At 41.4% G+C, this 17,500-nt stretch overlaps 1 protein-coding gene across 20 annotated transcripts in view; it reads right to left on the bottom strand.

The window, feature by feature from the left end:
- The window catches only part of LOC102196236 (receptor-type tyrosine-protein phosphatase F), a 157,017-nt gene that overhangs the window by 98,386 nt on the left and 41,131 nt on the right, over window positions 1-17,500 (bottom strand). For 19 of the 20 annotated variants that reach the window (XM_005729094.2, XM_005729095.2, XM_013909787.1 and 16 more), the window contains exon 2: window positions 379-553. In XM_005729094.2, the coding sequence (XP_005729151.1) occupies window positions 379-478 (100 nt within the window). In that variant the 5' untranslated portion in view covers window positions 479-553. Of the gene's footprint in view, window positions 1-378; window positions 554-16,279; window positions 16,607-17,500 lie in introns of those variants that run through there. The other variant, XM_013909783.1, reaches the window with a different exon arrangement.

Here is a 17,500-nt window from a genome sequence, read left to right as displayed (position 1 = left end):
CGGATTGACAACCGGGCACAGAGGCCGATGGATCTCCGCTGCCTGCATTGTGTGCTTATTTTTAGTTGAGATGTTAAAGCTCTTTATGCTTGGGGACACGCATTAGACAAGCAGCTATTTCTGTTTGCTGGAATCCACTGAAGGCATGAAATGTAAATGGAATCTATATTCTATTTTAAACAAAGCTCTGCTCTGCACAGCGTGAGAGCTTGCTCTCCTGATGTATTCAGTTAAAGTGCACCTTTGTCACGTGTTAAATTCCACTTATAGCTACGGCAGTCCTTTTAAATCAAGAGAACGCCTCTAAATGAAGCTTAATGTGTTATTAGACGGTGGGAAAGCCAGGGCAGAACTTCACAGGTACATGAGCATACTTACTGTCTGCTAGAGAAGAGAAGACTATGCAGCTGAGTAAAAGCAGGAACAGCAACGCCCCTCTGGGGAGAAGGGGCCCTGCCAGGTGAATATTAGGCACCATGTTCCAAGTTGGCACTGCTCCCTCCTCAGTCCCCTGCTAGACGCGTCCCACTCTGACAGGATCAAAGACTAACACCTGGGAGAGCAAACACATGCAGAACAGGGGTACAGAACCATTAGTATTCAAACTCACGCTATATTTGCATATATTTGAATGAGCATAATAACACAGTAATGCAGAAATATCAAAAGCAAGTCGCAAAGCAGAACCAAAGACACAGAATCTTTGTATACTTGTAAGAAAACAACAGCAAACGTTGCTGGAGATCTTTGCTCGCGATCAACAAGGCATCTAGTACCCACAACAAATCCTGCTCGGGGCAGGGGGAAGTAAGCAAAGTGAATGTAACACAAAAAGTACATCAGCAAAGGAGTCGGGGGGAACAAATGCTGCACAGTTTTACAGAGAAATTATTGGGAAAAAATAAAAAGAACAAAGGGGGGGTGGAGGCGAGCTTAAGCCTCTCAGCGCACCTCTTACAAAGGGGATCAGTTAAAACCCCCAGTGGACCAACTAAACACAACTCCCCAAAGACCACCTTAATGTTCCCCCATTAGGAAATTGAAACGGTGACCAGATGGGTTCGAATCACACAAAGTGCAGTGATCTCAGAGTGACATGTATGCATACATAAACACTTAACATATAACACACCCCAAGGGGGACATGGCTGACCAACAAGCCTGCAGCAGGTGTGCCACAAATGAACAACAATTAAACGAGACAGAGAGCATTTCTCCTTTGTGTTAAGTGGAAACAGAAAAATCAAAAGCTGTCCCTCAAATGGAATGGCACAAGAACCGATGCTTTGTCTTTTCAGGAATTAGATTTAGTGAAGGAAGATTACTAAGCCAACTGATTAAGAATTTAGATATATGACCTTAAGTTTGTTACAGCCTCCAGTTTCGATGCCTAATGCTATTATAAACAAAGTAACTGCGTATCTCCATTAATGAGCTAACTAAATTTCTTATCCCTACTCCCTTGCCCATGGCCATCTGCGATGAGTAATCATAATGCTGTAAAAGAGAGCACAATATGGTATAGATAGATATCTCTCTTTTGATGGAATTAAAGCAGAATCTCCAGAGGACTTAAAAAAACTGAATTTAAATGAGAAAAGTTCTGAAAGTTTGACTAAATCTACTTTTGTCTTAAAGAGAGCAGCCTGGTGATGATTCTGTACAAAGCTTCTACAAGAAGAACTGAACAGAAAACCCCAAAATCTAAGTCGGTCTTGTTCAGTCTCGCTGCTCAGTTCACTGCGGTGGCTACACAGTGCCGTTTGCTGATATGTGTTAAAAGACAAAGCGCTCACAAAGTGGAATATCCTGAGGCTTGCTGGGTGGCCAGTCAGCTCCAGTCTATTCAGTTTAGCTAAATACGTTAGAGCATCAGGAACACAATGCCTCCAGTATCTCGTGGAGGAAAAAAAACTCTTAATGCTGTGGGCTCTAATCCTGTGGAGGTGTTGAGCAGCCCATTACTCATGTGGCTGTTTCAATGCGGGTAGAAACAAATAAAAAACAAAAATGCACACAACGGGCAACTCTTCGACCGCCCTCTTTGTTAAACAAAACAGTCTATACAATAGCTATTAGATAAAGTTATTTTTCTTTATCTGAGATCTACTTTCACCTCCTTTGACATGTCACTGGGTAAACAAAAAAGCAGGCACGACCGAGTTAAAACTATGTGAAGGAATGCACGCGAGTCCCTGCTCATGCCTCACCTGGCCACAGTAGCAGACAGCCATCACTGACAGCTAGCTCTTTATCACCGTTTGTCACTTAAAGGAATGTTCCTCTAGGCTTTTATGTCTGCAAAGCCAATCTTTTTTTTTTTATTCTTAACAAACTTGGCGTCTAAGGAATTTCCAAACACCGTGTACAGTCGACATCATCTATCGTCAGTGAAAGTTCAAGCTGTGATCGTATCAAACTGTATTATACTCCTCCCTGCACGCAGAGTTTTGGAGAATACCCACAAGTGCAGCGGAAATCATTTAAAACCCCTGTGGCAAAATAATTTAAAAAAGAAGCCTCCCTCTGCGCCTTTCACCTTAACTGGTAATGAGAAAGCGGTTTATTGTCGCTGTGTTAAAGCTGTTGCAGTGTGGGGAAGAAAAAGATACACAAACACTCGGCTCAGGGTGCCAAAGAACTGGATCACACCACCACTCTGTAACTGGTATTAAAGACATTTAGAACCCGTTTTTATTTCAAGCTAATACCTCAAGTTAGCTTTGCAAAAAGAAAAAAAGAAAAAAGTTTGTTGGCCGACAAATTTGTTTTGACGTTCGTTTCTGTGTACACCAGTGCTGCGCTGGTTCACGTTGGTGGGTAGAGAAAGAGCGAGGCTGATAGAGCTGGCTACTTGCCGTGCTCCAAACCCTTAGCGGTGGAGGGATATCTTTCACAGCAGATGCCAGAGAGAGGCAGATGCTTTTCATCTTCAATAAGACAAATTCCTAGAGCGAGGTTTATTCTTTATTTATTTACCTACTTATTTATCCCAGTGTAGCCTGGTCCCTCCCTGCTGCACACGAATACTACGGGACAACACTTGCCACTGTGTCCATTTGTGTTCTGGCAGTAGTGCAAACGAGAGGAGGACAGGGCACCAAAGTGGAAAGGGTGCAGTGTGATTCGAAATCTGAGCAAGTGGCTCGGCACACAAGGGGGCATTGTTTGCGAGGACGTGGGAGAGCGCGAGAAAAACAGTAGAAACATTTAGGGGTGGCTGTCTGCCCCCGTGCAACTGTATATGAATCCTTCTGTCTCGCTAATGATTTCACCCCAAAGCCTGATTTGTGTGCGCGAAAGAGTGACAAAGTAACCAGTGCATATTTACTGCTTAACTGATCGTCCAGATCATTTCAGCTGAGAGACGATAATTAATGTTCACAATAATTAGTCTGCTAAATTCAGGAGATAAAACTGTTTTACAGCAACAACAATTAATCCAGTTTGAAAATGAAGTGCACAAACAAAGCTGATTCTTCATGAATTACAATGTGAAAACATGCATCGAAGTTCTGCATTTTTTACATCCGTCAAGATTAATTTTCTAGCTAACAATATTTGGTTTGCCATTTCCTACTTATATACATATATATATTGGTTTAAACCAAACATACTCCGCTGTCAAGTTAAAGCAGTTTATAATGAACAGAATTTCTACTGTAGGCAAGTTTATGGAAACACAATTAGCAAACCACCCATGACAAGGTGTCCAGATTCAGGGAAATAATAAATGCGGCAAAGCCATAGATTTGTTTGTGTCCTCCACCTCATTATCACTTGTAACACACACACACACATTTTTTAATAAACTTAGGGGAGGCCAGGATTAATAAATTCCAGTCTCAAATTTCCTAGATTAGCAAACTGCTGTTAAAGTGCAGAAATTCTCAACAAACCCAGACTTTTTCTTTCTTTCTTTTTTTTAATTTACTCCACATAGTTTGAGATGTAAGTAATGATTCGGAGGCCCGCAGCTAGGCGAAACAATTTATGGTGCGACTGTGGTTCTCTCCAATTTGTCAAAATGCCAAGACCACGCATCCTATAGGGAAGTGATTCTGCAGGAATGGCAGTTTGGTGAAACACAAAGGGAACATGAAAGAGAAGAATCAGTTATTGAACTGATGAAGCAGAAATGAGCCTAAATATAATGCTCCCATTCAACAGGGCATACAGTGACTTACTTCTTATGGAAGCTTTTTGAGCCTTAAGTGTCTGTGGAGCTACATACGATACAATAGGCAGAAGAGTAAGCGGTTTAGTGATGTAATTAACAAAGAAACAATGGCAGGGTAATATCTAAAATAGTAAACTGTAGAGGACAAAAGAGCTTTGAGTGAGCTCAAAAGGAAGGGGAATATAGACACTTAACAGACACCTATCCCGGTCGCCTTGTTTGTCGTCCACGTCAGTTGCTTGTCATTTAGGTTATTAGTCCCTGTGAATGTGTGTGGCAAGGGTGTGGCCACCCATACAGAAATGTCAGTTGGCAGACAGACAATGCAGCTGCACACAGAGAGCGCGCAGCCTGAGTAAACACTACTATTACGCTAACTACAGGTAGCATTTCTGCTCTCCAATGTCCCTAACCCTCCTACTCATGTTCTCTATTTCTCCGTCTCTATTTAATGGGTCATCCTGAACGCTGGGAGGTGGGACAGCTGAGATATATGGCTAGCAGCGTGGGGAGCTAATCACGGCCGTCTCTGGGGCTGATAAACCCAGACCAAAGAGGTTTGTGTTGGCGTAACCTGCAAAGGCTCCATAAACACAGTTACAAGCTGAATTTCAACAGCGGTGTTTTGGCAGTTGATTAGTTTTCCATGCCCTAGAAGGCTCGCACTCCCTTTTTTTTTTTTTTTTAAAACCTCAGCAGTGAACACAATATCACAACACCTGTGAGAATTACTCAAGATGGTGAGCACCATATTGTAAAATGAAAGTGCAAAGTAACCAAATTAGGTTTTCCCTCCGACTCGAAAAGCCTTGCTGTGTCTACAGACTTGATGGTGCACGTCCTTTTTACAGAGCTGCAACAAGACTGCACTGAAATCCCCCTAACAAAGGGTAATGTCCTGTGACCTATCGAATTTTACAGCCATTCTGTTTACAAGCTGATACCACAAAGTTAATTGTTAACACATTATTGCAGAGCTCAAGATTACAAGACTAAAAGACACCTACAACAGACTTGTGCACTTAAGTTGAGCAATAGAAACGATGGCGCACTGATTGTGCTGACCTACAATGAAAGCATGTGTAATAAATCAAGGTATCTTTCTGTCTAGAAGTTTATTTACCACCGTTTAATAATGAGGCAATATAGGAGATGTGTAAATTTTAAGTCGACATTTACGCACAGTCTCCATGATGCGTTTTGGCGTCATTTGTGACGCATGAGGGGCAGACGTGATGCATCACGCTACTGTTATTGTCTAACGCAAGCGGCAACTTGCCTCTCAGCAGAATACAAACACCACTGCATATTGGCTTTTCCCATATGATACACTATCATCTGCAATTTGGCCTGATTATATGAACATTTAACAAAAATTCAGACACTTCCATAAATTTCCGAGTGTGGATTTACAATCAGCTGTGTTGGGCTACCAATCTTTTCAACTGCAAATCAATCTGGGAATGAAATACAATGATATGTACTACACATAGTAGAGAAGACATACCAAAGTGTCACTTCCATTTGAATTTATTGAACAAGGATTATTGGCGTTGTGGAGCAGCACAGCAAAGAGAAAATAGCTTACACAACAAAGTGCTTGCTGGCCAAAGGGGTCTGCAATAAATCAAAAGGCAGGCTCAATGTAAAACATACATTCATCAAATAAAAGAAATGCTGCATGTACATGAACCAATCAAGTGCATTAAATAGCAAGTTTTTCCTTCCTTAGCACCCATTTAAACCAGCTCACTTTAAAAATTACAGTCCAACATTCAAGTAAGAAGGTGAATTACAAAAAAAAAAATTTGTCACTCTTTCATCTAAAGGCCGTTTCTTAACTCTACAAGCCTTGTATGGAAAATTCAATGTGAATTTTAGAGATTCTCTCATAGTAAGCTACAGTTTTTGGAGAAAACTACTATAAGCAGAAGGTTTTTCCAACAATTTCAGCCAGATTTTTCTCAGTTTTAAGCTTCCTTCAGATGCTCCCTTATTCGCAAGGGCTCGTCGCAGCGGATGAATCGGCATGTTCTGATTTGGCACAGATTTTACGCTTGAAGCAAACCGTTCCATGGATCCGTGCTTTTTCCCAGTTTTGAACTGGAGCTCTTTCACATGTTAGGCAAATGTACTAACCCCTACATTAAATTGACTGAATCTGATGCACAACTTTGGATGGTTAGAAGTTTAGAAAAAGTATTGGAAAAACTAAAACATTAAAAAAAGTTATGTGTTACAAAGCTTCTGACAAAATTTAATACACAAGACCAAAAAAAAAGGAAAAAAATAATCAAACTAAAAAGGCACAAAGTTCATGTGTACAAACAGCATGCAAGTATAACATGCATGGGGCCAGGCTGCCTCTTCTTTCTCTTAGAAAGTAGAGGTGCTGAAGTCCAACATAGATTTGTGGATAACGCTTCAAAAGTGTGTGCAAAAAAGAGGCCTACAAACCTCGCTCATCTATATCAGCTATGTTAGGAGGAATGAGGCAAAATTCCAGAGTTATTTGTGAAAAGCTTGTTGCAGAATAATCAAATCATTTGACCCATGTTAAATAATTTAAAGACAATGCTACCAAATAAGCATAGGATGTATGTTAACTTCTGACACCCGAGGAATGCAATTTATTAAATAAAAGGTGACATAAATAATTCTAAAGCTATTTATCTGACATATCATATTCTTAGAATAAAGTCAAGATTTTAAATAACCCAAGGCATGGATTAAATGTCAACCAATGTTAAATATCGAGTTTAAATGTAATTGGCCAAGGGAATAAGCTTCCAACTTCAACTGAACATAAAATCTTAATGTTATTTAGGCCAAGCTAGAATTGCTCAAAGTGGGGGCCTAAAAACTGAGCATGGTAAAAGCAAAGCTTTCTATTTACTTCAGGGTCTCTAATAGTGTATAAAGCCCACAGCCTTGCCCTAGCTGAGAGATTTAAATAGGTTTTAAGATTTCTTTTTGTTTAGTATTTATTTTAGTGATGTCTAGAAATGAATTAGTGAATAATTAATTGCTTCTGTGCAAATAGCCAAACATTAAATTAGCAATATAAACTGAGACACATTCTCAACAGCAGATGTGCACATATATATCAAAAGAAAATCCGCACTGTCGGGCAAGAAAGATGAGCTAAGACGTCACTACTTGACAGTTAGCTTGTGGACAGATGGTGCCATAAAATGACTAGGCAGGCAGCACAGAAGGCATGGACCCCCCACTCCTCCACCCCTTCGCACCACGCAGAGGACTTCAATCCCCCACCCCCTGGGCAGAAAGCCTCGTCTCCGTCAGCAAAAGACAAACAGAGTGAAGGCATGTGCACCCAAAGACTGGTAAATATAGAGCTCCATAGATCAATAACTGGCCAAACAAGAGGCAGTTGTTCAGGTTCAGCTCATCCATGGATATAATGTGGACAGACTGCAGTGTCCAGAAACAGCAGAAATTTTCCAAAAGGGAAATATTGTAAGAAGTTTAGTTTTAAATGCATATATTTTTTCTTTTTTTACATTTGGCACTAAGGTGGGAATATGGGAGCAAGCTTTGCATAGTGTATGAGGATTTCATACTATTCAGCGGGTGTCTGCACTGTTCTAAATCAATTACCTCTAGTCAGTCACTGTTTGGGGTAGGGGGTATTGTAAATCAGCTTGGTGTCAGCCCAGATTAGTAACTGTAAAGCGCTGGGAGTGAAGTTCTTTGGCTGGCATGGACCCTCCAGAGGCCGACATGAGAAAGAAGCTGTGGCCTTAGTGTTCGATGACAGCACAGCAACTGGTTATTGTTTGCCACAATGCTTAGTAAGGTTGGGGTGTATGAGGATGTATATAATGAGACTGGCAGATAATTTACGAAGCTTCTTCCCTTACTTTAGTGTATCCTATAAAAGAAAATAATGCAGGACTTCAGAGACTATTGGATTTGCAATTTTTCATAAAATTAATAAAATTCTTTGATGTGTCTAGAACTTAATTACACTGTTTTTTTTTTTTATTGAGAGGTATATCTATATTGCACACCCTAACTTTTGATTGCACATATTCACCAGACTTCTACCGATGACTATTAAGAAAAAGTGGTCATTCATAAATGAAGGAGTGAATGTTTATCTTGTTGCGATCTTGCAAGCAGCTCCTTATCTCACTACATCTGTTTATGCAGATCTACCTCGAAGGAACTGCTAAGTCAGCCACAATAACACCTTTGAAAATCAACCGCTAAACACAGACGTGAGGGTGCGCAGCTGTAGACTGTATTTATTTTATGACACAGAATGTCCTTTTTTATACAATAGCCTACTGAATGGGCTTTTGTGTTCTCAAAGGTAAAACTCACAGATGAAACTATCTTATTATCTATCCCTACATTAGGGCATGTGGGAGTAAAAGGGAAAACAATCCACTGCGGTCTGAGGTACAGAAGAACAAACCCTGTGTTGACACAAAGAATGGTTAGACTAACTCGAGGCATAGTGGGAAAAGCACCTTGTATACAATCAGGCATTTATACCAGGTGCACAAACAAGAACACAAACGAATGCTATTCTGAGCTCTACCCTGAAACAAAAACTCCAGGTGTTACACAAAGGAAAGCTAAGACTCATGGCCAACCTGAAACAGTTAAGACTGGGCAGATTTAACTTGGGTTAGCTGCAATTGCAAATGTGGAAAAAACAAAATCCCTCAAGGTCCTGGTCCAACTTGTGTCCTGCCTTGGATTCCAGGCGGCTATCCTCTCAGCTACTGTCTAACGAGTGAAAAGAGGCAGATTCTAATAAGCTGTTCTGTCTTTCTGTCAGTCTCTGTTTCTCCATCCCCCTGCTTCCTCCTCTCTCTCCCTGACCATGCCTTCTTCTCTGTCTCTTTCTCTCTGTCTCAGCCATGAGCCAGTCTGCTGGAGCAGATGGAACCATATATCCCCATCGCTCTCCAGAGGCCGGAGGATTTAAAATGTAAAAGAGATTAGTGTGGAATAGGCAGAGGCCATTCGATAAAGGGCAAGAGAAGCAGGGACTCTCAGCTTGGACAATGTTCATCAAATGAGGATAATGCTAGCAGGAAGTAACTATGCTCTAGAGCTATCAATTAGGAAGATGTAGGCTCTAAACTAACTCGGCATGTCTGCCAATAAGTTTCTAATCTAACATATTCTTCTACATGATATGAACATGAGATATCGACAAGTGTCAGGGTAGACAAAACCAAATTTTACAATACCAGAAAGTTATTAATATCAAATATAAACATCAGTTAAATGCTGTACGTGCTTTAACAAGAAACAACAAATTAACTTGATTTAGCTCATAAGATTAGAACAATGCCTCAGGTTCTTTGCTGGGCTTTTTTTTTAGCCGAATTTTTTGTTATTAAAAATAATAATAATAATAATAATAAAAGTAGATGATTAGTTGTAGTCCCAAACCAACTGAATTCTGATTGGTGCTTACTAGCCACAGGCAAAAAATAAATGAATTACAATAGTAATAATTAATTAAAATAGTACTTGGCTATCTGCTCAGATTGTGTTAGATGGAAGTTTGGAGGTAGACCTGCCTTCCTCTCCTCAGGCCACCTTTCAGGTAATGAGAAAGTATCTGGACACGGCATCTGTCGTCTGGGAAAAGATTCTGCTTCGTCCTCCATCTCTGGGTGGCAGGTTGACGGACAGGAAGAGTGAAGAACAACAGGCGGCCGAGGTCGTGAGCAGTACAATCGATCGCCAGCTGACTAGTAAGGTCCATTATACTGACAGGCCAGAGCCACAACACGACGACCTGCACTTCACCAACGTCCTCATTACTACCTATGAATCTCTCTCTGGGACCAATCTCTCTGGCCCTCGGCCCCTTCTTGCTCTATCTTGCTTTCTCTCTACGGTCCATCTCTCTGGGTAAAGCACAAAAATCATTTTCACTGCCAGTCTGATGGAAGCGTTTCAAAGGAGGAAAAAGCCACACTTAAGCACATGCACTTTGTGTTTATGCACTAGTTTAAGGAATAAATGCAAAAGAAAGACAACATGGGGTATTACATATTGTGAAACACGGGAAAATAAAGCTGAAATGTAAATTCAAGCCTGTGCTATCCTGGAAAGAATTTTAAGTGTCTGCAAAGGAAAACCTCTACCATATTAAACACTTCTTCAACCATCACCCTTTGCCTCTAGTTATACTGAAATCCTTAGTCCTTGGAAGACTTATTTATACTCTCTCCTCTACCCCACCCCCTTCCACACAGATAGGATTTACCTGCAGCTGAGACAGCCCGTAGACTATCAATTACCGCCAGTGTAGAGTCACTGTTCTGTAGCTTCACTAACAAGACGTTGACACAAAACACACACACACAGTACACACAGTGTGATTACAGACCTCATCGACGCATCCAGTTAGAGAAAATCCAGGCTGACTATGAGTCAGACGATTTTAATGACTAATCAAATTGTTCGGTAAGAATCCACTTCATAAAATAATAATTAGACAAGGGCTTCTTCAGAGATTCAGTGCAAACTTACAAATACATCCAATACAGTAAACTGTTCTAAAGTTGACATAGACTTTAATTTGTGGTTTCACAAGTTACAGCAGCACAAAGAACAGGAAGAAAAGTGAAGTAGAACATAACATGCCACAGATTTATTGCCATTTATAGACGAAAAAACACAAAAAAACCTAAAAAACCAAGTAAACCTCACTCACGGTCTAACCAATCTTTATAGTCACTAATACACATACATGCTGCTCAAAGACATCTTGGGTTCGTAAAAAACAAAAAAGACATGCAATGTGGGACCTTTACTGAAGTCACTCTGTTTAGATGTGATTTCAGACTGTTTGCAAAGTGCTCAAAACAGAGATCTCACCAAATTTCTGCTGACATGTCATCTCACTCTGTGACAACGATTAAACCGAACACCAGGACGTTCCGCGTACAAGAAGACGTGCAGGGACAGGTCCTGTCAGTCATCTCAACAGATCCACCCTGACGCCTAAAGTGCTTCTGTCAGGTCAGCAAATGAAAAGCCATCACAGCCAATGTTGCAGTCGCCATGATGAGGTCATGCCGTAGACTGGTTAAATGCTATCTTGCCAAGTCCTGTTAAACTTGGCTGAGCATGTTTAGGCTGAAGGCGTCAGCTTTGATTCCCAGGCTTAGCGTTTTGTTGATGCACCATCACAGGAGATAAACAGTGAGCCGGGAACCAGAAATGATGCAGGGGATGTAGGCTAAAACCAAATGAAACACTTGAGTCTGCAATCAGTAATGCTCGGTCACGTACCGAGTCCATACAGGCCAGCGTAATACTGTGAAGTAAGATCTGAGAAAGCGAATTCCTTTTAAGTGAGCCATCGTGTCTAGTCGTGGCAGTAGCATTGGAATAACATATTCGGGTCAAAAAGCTAATGAATGTGCATTAACAATGACTTTTATGGAATCGCTCTATAAAGCACAACATTTTCACAGCTCCCCGTCAAACCATTAAAACCACAAAGCTCAAGAGATACTGAACCAGAGGGATCATTTTTATAAGACTTTGACCAACAAGTACAAAAATGTGTTATGCATTATTTACCTCATGCAAGAAACAGATTGCTCTAACAGCAAGTTTAAAGTCCTTTCTCTGGTATAAACAGTCAACTTGGCATATATTTGAATTTAATTTCATCGCACAAAATGCAAAGGGGCTTTCCTCGCTGGTTATCCATATACTTCCCCCTTCCTCAACCAGTCCTCTTGTCTAACAGTCAGCCAAAGCGGCCAAGTCTCCCATGTTTACTAATGTAGAGGCAACCCCTTTATCAGGGAAGAGATTTGTAGGGAGGAGGCAGGGGATTAGCCATCAAATTACCAGGCAGACAGCATCCCTGCTCCAGGGTTGTGAAGCAGTAATCTCTAAGGCTAAAGGGGGAGATCCAGATAAAGGTTTTGGGATTGGTGCTGTGGAACTCCAAATTGTGCATAGGCGGAATATACAAGTGTGTTTTAGGGGTTCAATATTTTTAAGCAAGCTTTCCCTTCAGTTGTTTGTTATGGAAACTACCTTCACAGAACAAGACAAGACCACATCGCATGCTTTCATGATGTTGGGCTTTGTGGCATCACAACCAAGCCCAACACCCCACAGCGCAAGTCTAGAGGAAAAGCTTTTAAGTAGGAATGCTGTAGCTAGGCAGGGCTGGTGGAATTAAGATTTCAGTGGCATTGCCCATGGTTCTTGTATTATCACCCTCCCTTAAACAAGCAGTGCTCTCCTCAGAGAATACCCCCTGGACACAGGAATGTTTCATCAATGCCGCAGCCTCCAGCATCCTTACCGGGCCACAGTGGGCCAAGAGGCGCTGCGCAGGCAGGCTATAAATAAGTCAGGCGTTATAATGAAGCCAAATGAATCTCCATCCATCTTCCCAAAACAAGCCTGGGACCCAAGAGTTCTGCAGGAGGAAGAGTTATTACCTGTGTTTGAGGATTGAGCCACAAGATGAACAAAAACTAAATGTTTGATCTTGAACGCATCCCACCACAAAACACACATTCTGTGCTCTCCAACGCAAGCATGTCCAAATCCGTGTATGAGTAGCTAAGAGTGTGAAGACTCGTTATTTCATTAGAAGTGACACGCGTGGGCTGATAAAAGAAGTGACAGGAGGGCTGATAAAGTAATGAAGCAGAATGTCAGGTTTAAGCACAGCAAGGCATTAGAAGAAATTGGGAGGCTGAGCAAACAAGGGTGCTGGTGGAGGCCCAGGGATAAATCAGCCACATGATTATACTTCCTGAACCAAGCACAGAATAAATTAAGCCTACATTTTTTTTTGTTTGTGCAGTTAAGCATCACAGTTATCCCGCCATAATGAAGAGGAAGGTAAAGCTGCAAAGTTCATTTCCCTTTAATGGTCGTCCAAGAGGAAGAAATCTGACCTTGTTTTACTCCAGTGAAAGACACTACCTCAGCAATAAGATCAATATCAGTGTACCATGGAATAACTGAGTGACATAACAGTTTAGTGCATGAATACAATCATGCAACAGAGACAACAGTGATCTCTAGCTTTCTCCACTTTCAGAAAATAGTTTAATGCATTACAGAATTTCTATTTGCCATGGTCACTGGACGTTTCGGACCTGCGCCGTCGCATAGTGCACATATACAAGCGTGAGCTTTGGCCTTGTCATACATGCAGACTACAGAAAAATGCAGCTACCCCTGGAAATGGAGGCTGTTTCAATCAATGTGGAGGCGTAATGGGATGATGTGGAATTGAAATGAGTTTTGTGCAAGGGGGAAAATGTCCTCTCTGACAAAGCGGATTTGTGTTCCCGTTGAGAAACCCATGGCTGTAATGCAAAAAGCCACGGTTTAAATGAAAGGTGCAAGGCTATGAGCACAAAACAGACCTCTGATGGTAAGCTGTAACAGGCCATAAAAGATACATTTAAAATGCAGAATAAAATATATAATGTAAACAGGAGCGCGGAAAAGGAATGAAGGGGAGGAAAGACAAGAATGTAATCTATGCTCCGAGCGCCCAGATTCGCTTCAGTTCACTTTTAACAATGACCGAAAGCTACTCTTTAATGGATGTAGTGTTTGTTTGTTTGTTTGTTTTAAACAGGACGATTTCCATTCATCGCTTACTTACTTACAACAAAAATAACAATGCCATCCCTAAAATAAACCTGTCTCGGATATGATCTCGTGTCAAAACCTCAACGTGTGCGCGGATGTCAAAGGATACGCAAAGACCTACTTCGATCAAATGAGCTCTCTGCTTGGGGCAGCTGAGAAAAGCATTCTTGTCAAAACACTGGTGATTTTAGTGGTAAAGAAGGGCCTTTTTTTCGAAACCTTCTCCTCAGCACCTGTCACAACGAATAAGTCGCTGTCTGCAAGAAGGAAGTGTCACAAATAAAAGCACAAAGTGACTATCAGCACAGCTAGCACATCACACAGGCAGTGGCCGCTGATTGACATCGCACGTTATGCGGGATGTATCTGTCACACTCATAAACATGTTAACTGTGTAAACATGTTTATTTAGTATTGAGAACTGGGCCTCGTCAACATAAAACAACTACCTATGACCTTGTCAGCGTCGGGCAACAATTGCTGACACCCAACGAATGAACACCCCCCTCGCCTCTGCCAAGATTTTAAAGTCTGAGACCAAAGAATTTGTTTAAGCATCAGCATCAAAGCTTTGAACTTGAACAACCCAACAAACCCTTCTGTGTTTTCTATTTACAGTATGTGTCGCGGCAAATGTCTTGCTCCACTGACACAGCCGCCTTCACAGAGATTGATCTGTGATTGTAAGCAACTTCTTTCTTGTCCCAACAGGCATGAGAGTGATTAAGCAAATCTGTCATGCGTTAACAAGTCATTACACATCACCCAATCCACCAATGATGAGAAATCAAGTTCTATGGAAAAATCCATATGCTCAGCCCATAATTACTTTTGAGGAATCCGTTAGGGAGAGAGATTGAGTGACTGACTGTTCCTCACAGGGTAATTTATTCAGAAGGAAAGACTTCAACCAAGACAGCCTTTTGAGCAAAGCATATTATATAGGCCATGTTTGGTCTGGGAATTTAATAAAAGAGCAGTGGTACACAAATGGCTGCAGTTATTTCTTCAGGACATCACTTAATGTTTCTCTGGAACGTTAGTGCTGATGAGGTGACTGAGGCACAGTCGCAAAAGAGGACGGCCTGCCCGGCGGAGGTGAAGGACATCGACTTACAGATCACCCAAGAGGTGGACAAGGGTCGCTCTGTTTCAACAAATGACCACAGTTGACAGTTTGTCATTTTTGTGACACTACAGAGCTGCTGAGTGGACATTTTGAACCAAACTGAACCATCTTTTTTTTTTTCAAGTAAGTCTAAGGGAACCATTTGAGATCAGCAGTAACAGAGGTAGATTCCACACTGAACAAAAAAGAAAAAAAAAACAACAACCGATTTTTGGTACAAATAGCACAAAGTTCCCATTACAGCAGAGCAGACTTATGGGGACGTCTGGCCCTTTCAAAGGCCAAACAAAATGAAACAAACATGCTGTCTTGGCTGTGTTTTTTGAAAGCTTAAGACAGCTTTGATGGAAAAGGTCAAAGTAAAAGATTTTCCCACTGACATCAACCCTCCTTTTGTGCTCCAGAGTTACTGAGTAACAACTGCCACATTTTCTGTGGCCAAGATTAAAAAACTCGGTCAAAAACTTTCTCAGTTGAAAGATTTATCACACAACTGCATCTGAAGGGAACATTTAGAGCTGGTTAAACGGGATCAAAAAGAGTCCTGCAGATTTACTCATAACGGTGTACTTCACAATTATAGGAAAAGCAAAACTTGAAGACACACAAAGAAACACCCATTACAGCATATGCTTTGTGGCAACCAAGACTCAACCATTTTCCACAAATCACATTTTGTGACTTTCAGAAGTTCTCCTCTGCAATTATCTGGGATTTCAAAGCCTTTCGTAGCCAACTTCTAACTGAAATTCTTGTTCCTGAAATTTTACCCTCGAGATTGCCCAGGGAGATATAGACAACTGAAAAAGCAGGTTGTTTAGCCTCAGCGTAGGCCTAATGCAGTAGAGCTGCAGGGTGTCTAACCTTAGCAGCGGTAGCTAAGGGACATTCTATGGCCCTTCTTTTCAAAGTCCTCTGAATACGTAGGGGAGGGCTTGCACCAGACAAGGCAATTTGCCAGAGAGCCAGCCAATAGAGCTAAGCCAACACGAGGTTAAACTATTGTTTTGGCTTCACAAGCAAGAGTGAGCAAGGACAAAAGTAAGGGAGACAAAAGAGTAGTAAGAAAATACCTGACCACTGAAGTGTAACACATCAACTTATATTGTTACTTTTATTATACCAAGCAAGTTGCAAGAAGTTAGATCCCAAAACAAAAACCAGGGTACTGGGAGAGGGATACACAGGCAAATGAAATTCACACCATCTTACACAGTTCACCCACTTTCAAAAAAAATGCACCTGTGCCTCTTTACTCGTTTTAGGAACTAAAAAACTTCTGTTTTTTTCATGTCAGGCTGATTATGTGGCAAAAAATTCGAACTTACCCATGTATCTCAAGTAGGTCCACTTAAATAAAGAAATATTTTAAAGAAATACTTTTTATTCCTCTTTATTGCGAGGCACTTATTCCAGAAAGCAAGTTTCCAAATCCTACAAAAGAAAATCCAGCAGTATCGGAAAAGATTATTCCTGAAAGATACCCTGTGTGAGAGAAAGTCGTCTCCAGTTCCTGCTTAGTTATTCCATTCACAGCATTTCATTAAACCAGAAGAACTGTCTTTTTGCTCTCCAGTAATAAGTTTCCAGCTGTGGCTATATCGCAGAGTAGCTTGGGAAGAGATCCTTCAGAGTCACAGCTTGTTCACACACTGAGGGGCAGTCGGGGACTGCCTGGGAGAAGCCAAACCCACCGTGTGATGTCATGGTGTCAAATTTCAGTATGAAAAGGGAGGAGGCTTTACCTTTTTGAACTCTGACCAATGATCATCTTGTGGTTTACCTGCACGTAGAAGGGAAGGAGTATACGTGATTGTGATGCACTCCCGCTGCTTAGAGACTGTATCTGGCTCTTATCTATTGATCACCTTCCAGGGAAAAGACTGTCCCAGTGTAAGCTCACACAGGCTAATGAGCCCTCACTCTTGCTTTGAAATGAAACTCAAGCATCTGCCCTGCCATTATTAGTGAAACTTAACTGGTTAACTAAGTTTGACCTTGAGACTTAAACAAGTATTCCCCAGGGACCGTGATAATACATGCCCGCCAATGTGTTTTGTGGATAACGTAACGGTTACAAGAATATTTTTTCCTTCTCTCTATATATTGAAAAAAAAGGAGAAGATGCGTCAGGGGGGATAAATATGCAAAACCCTCATTCTTAAAACTGCAAGGCATCGAGTACACACATACACGACTCGCAAACACACTGGTTCTCACTCCCCCTGGTCAAACTCTGCTAGCCATGGAGCTAATCATCCACAACAGATGTTCAGAAATGTTCAGTCGGATTTATGACGGAGCTCAGAGGAACAGCCAAGTCAGCCTCTGGTGCTGTTTTCTCTTCTGTCCTACAAGGACAAGGGATTGCACCGAGAGAGGATGTCAGCACAACCATTCTCTTCCCCAAAAACATTCCCTCTCTCTCTGAGCTTCGCCATGCGAGACGCCCGTGCCTTAATAGCTCACAGAGCCTCCGGACCTTGGGGAGAGGTTTGCTCATTTATACCAATGATACTGTGTGGACTGTAACTTGACTCATTGAACAG

The sequence above is a fragment of the Pundamilia nyererei genome, unplaced genomic scaffold (genome assembly GCF_000239375.1).
Source record: "Pundamilia nyererei isolate P.nyererei 1_Seehausen unplaced genomic scaffold, PunNye1.0 scaffold00031, whole genome shotgun sequence".
In the NCBI taxonomy this organism is placed as follows: Eukaryota; Metazoa; Chordata; class Actinopteri; order Cichliformes; family Cichlidae; genus Pundamilia; species Pundamilia nyererei.
This window is presented reverse-complemented; position numbering and strand designations above follow the sequence as displayed.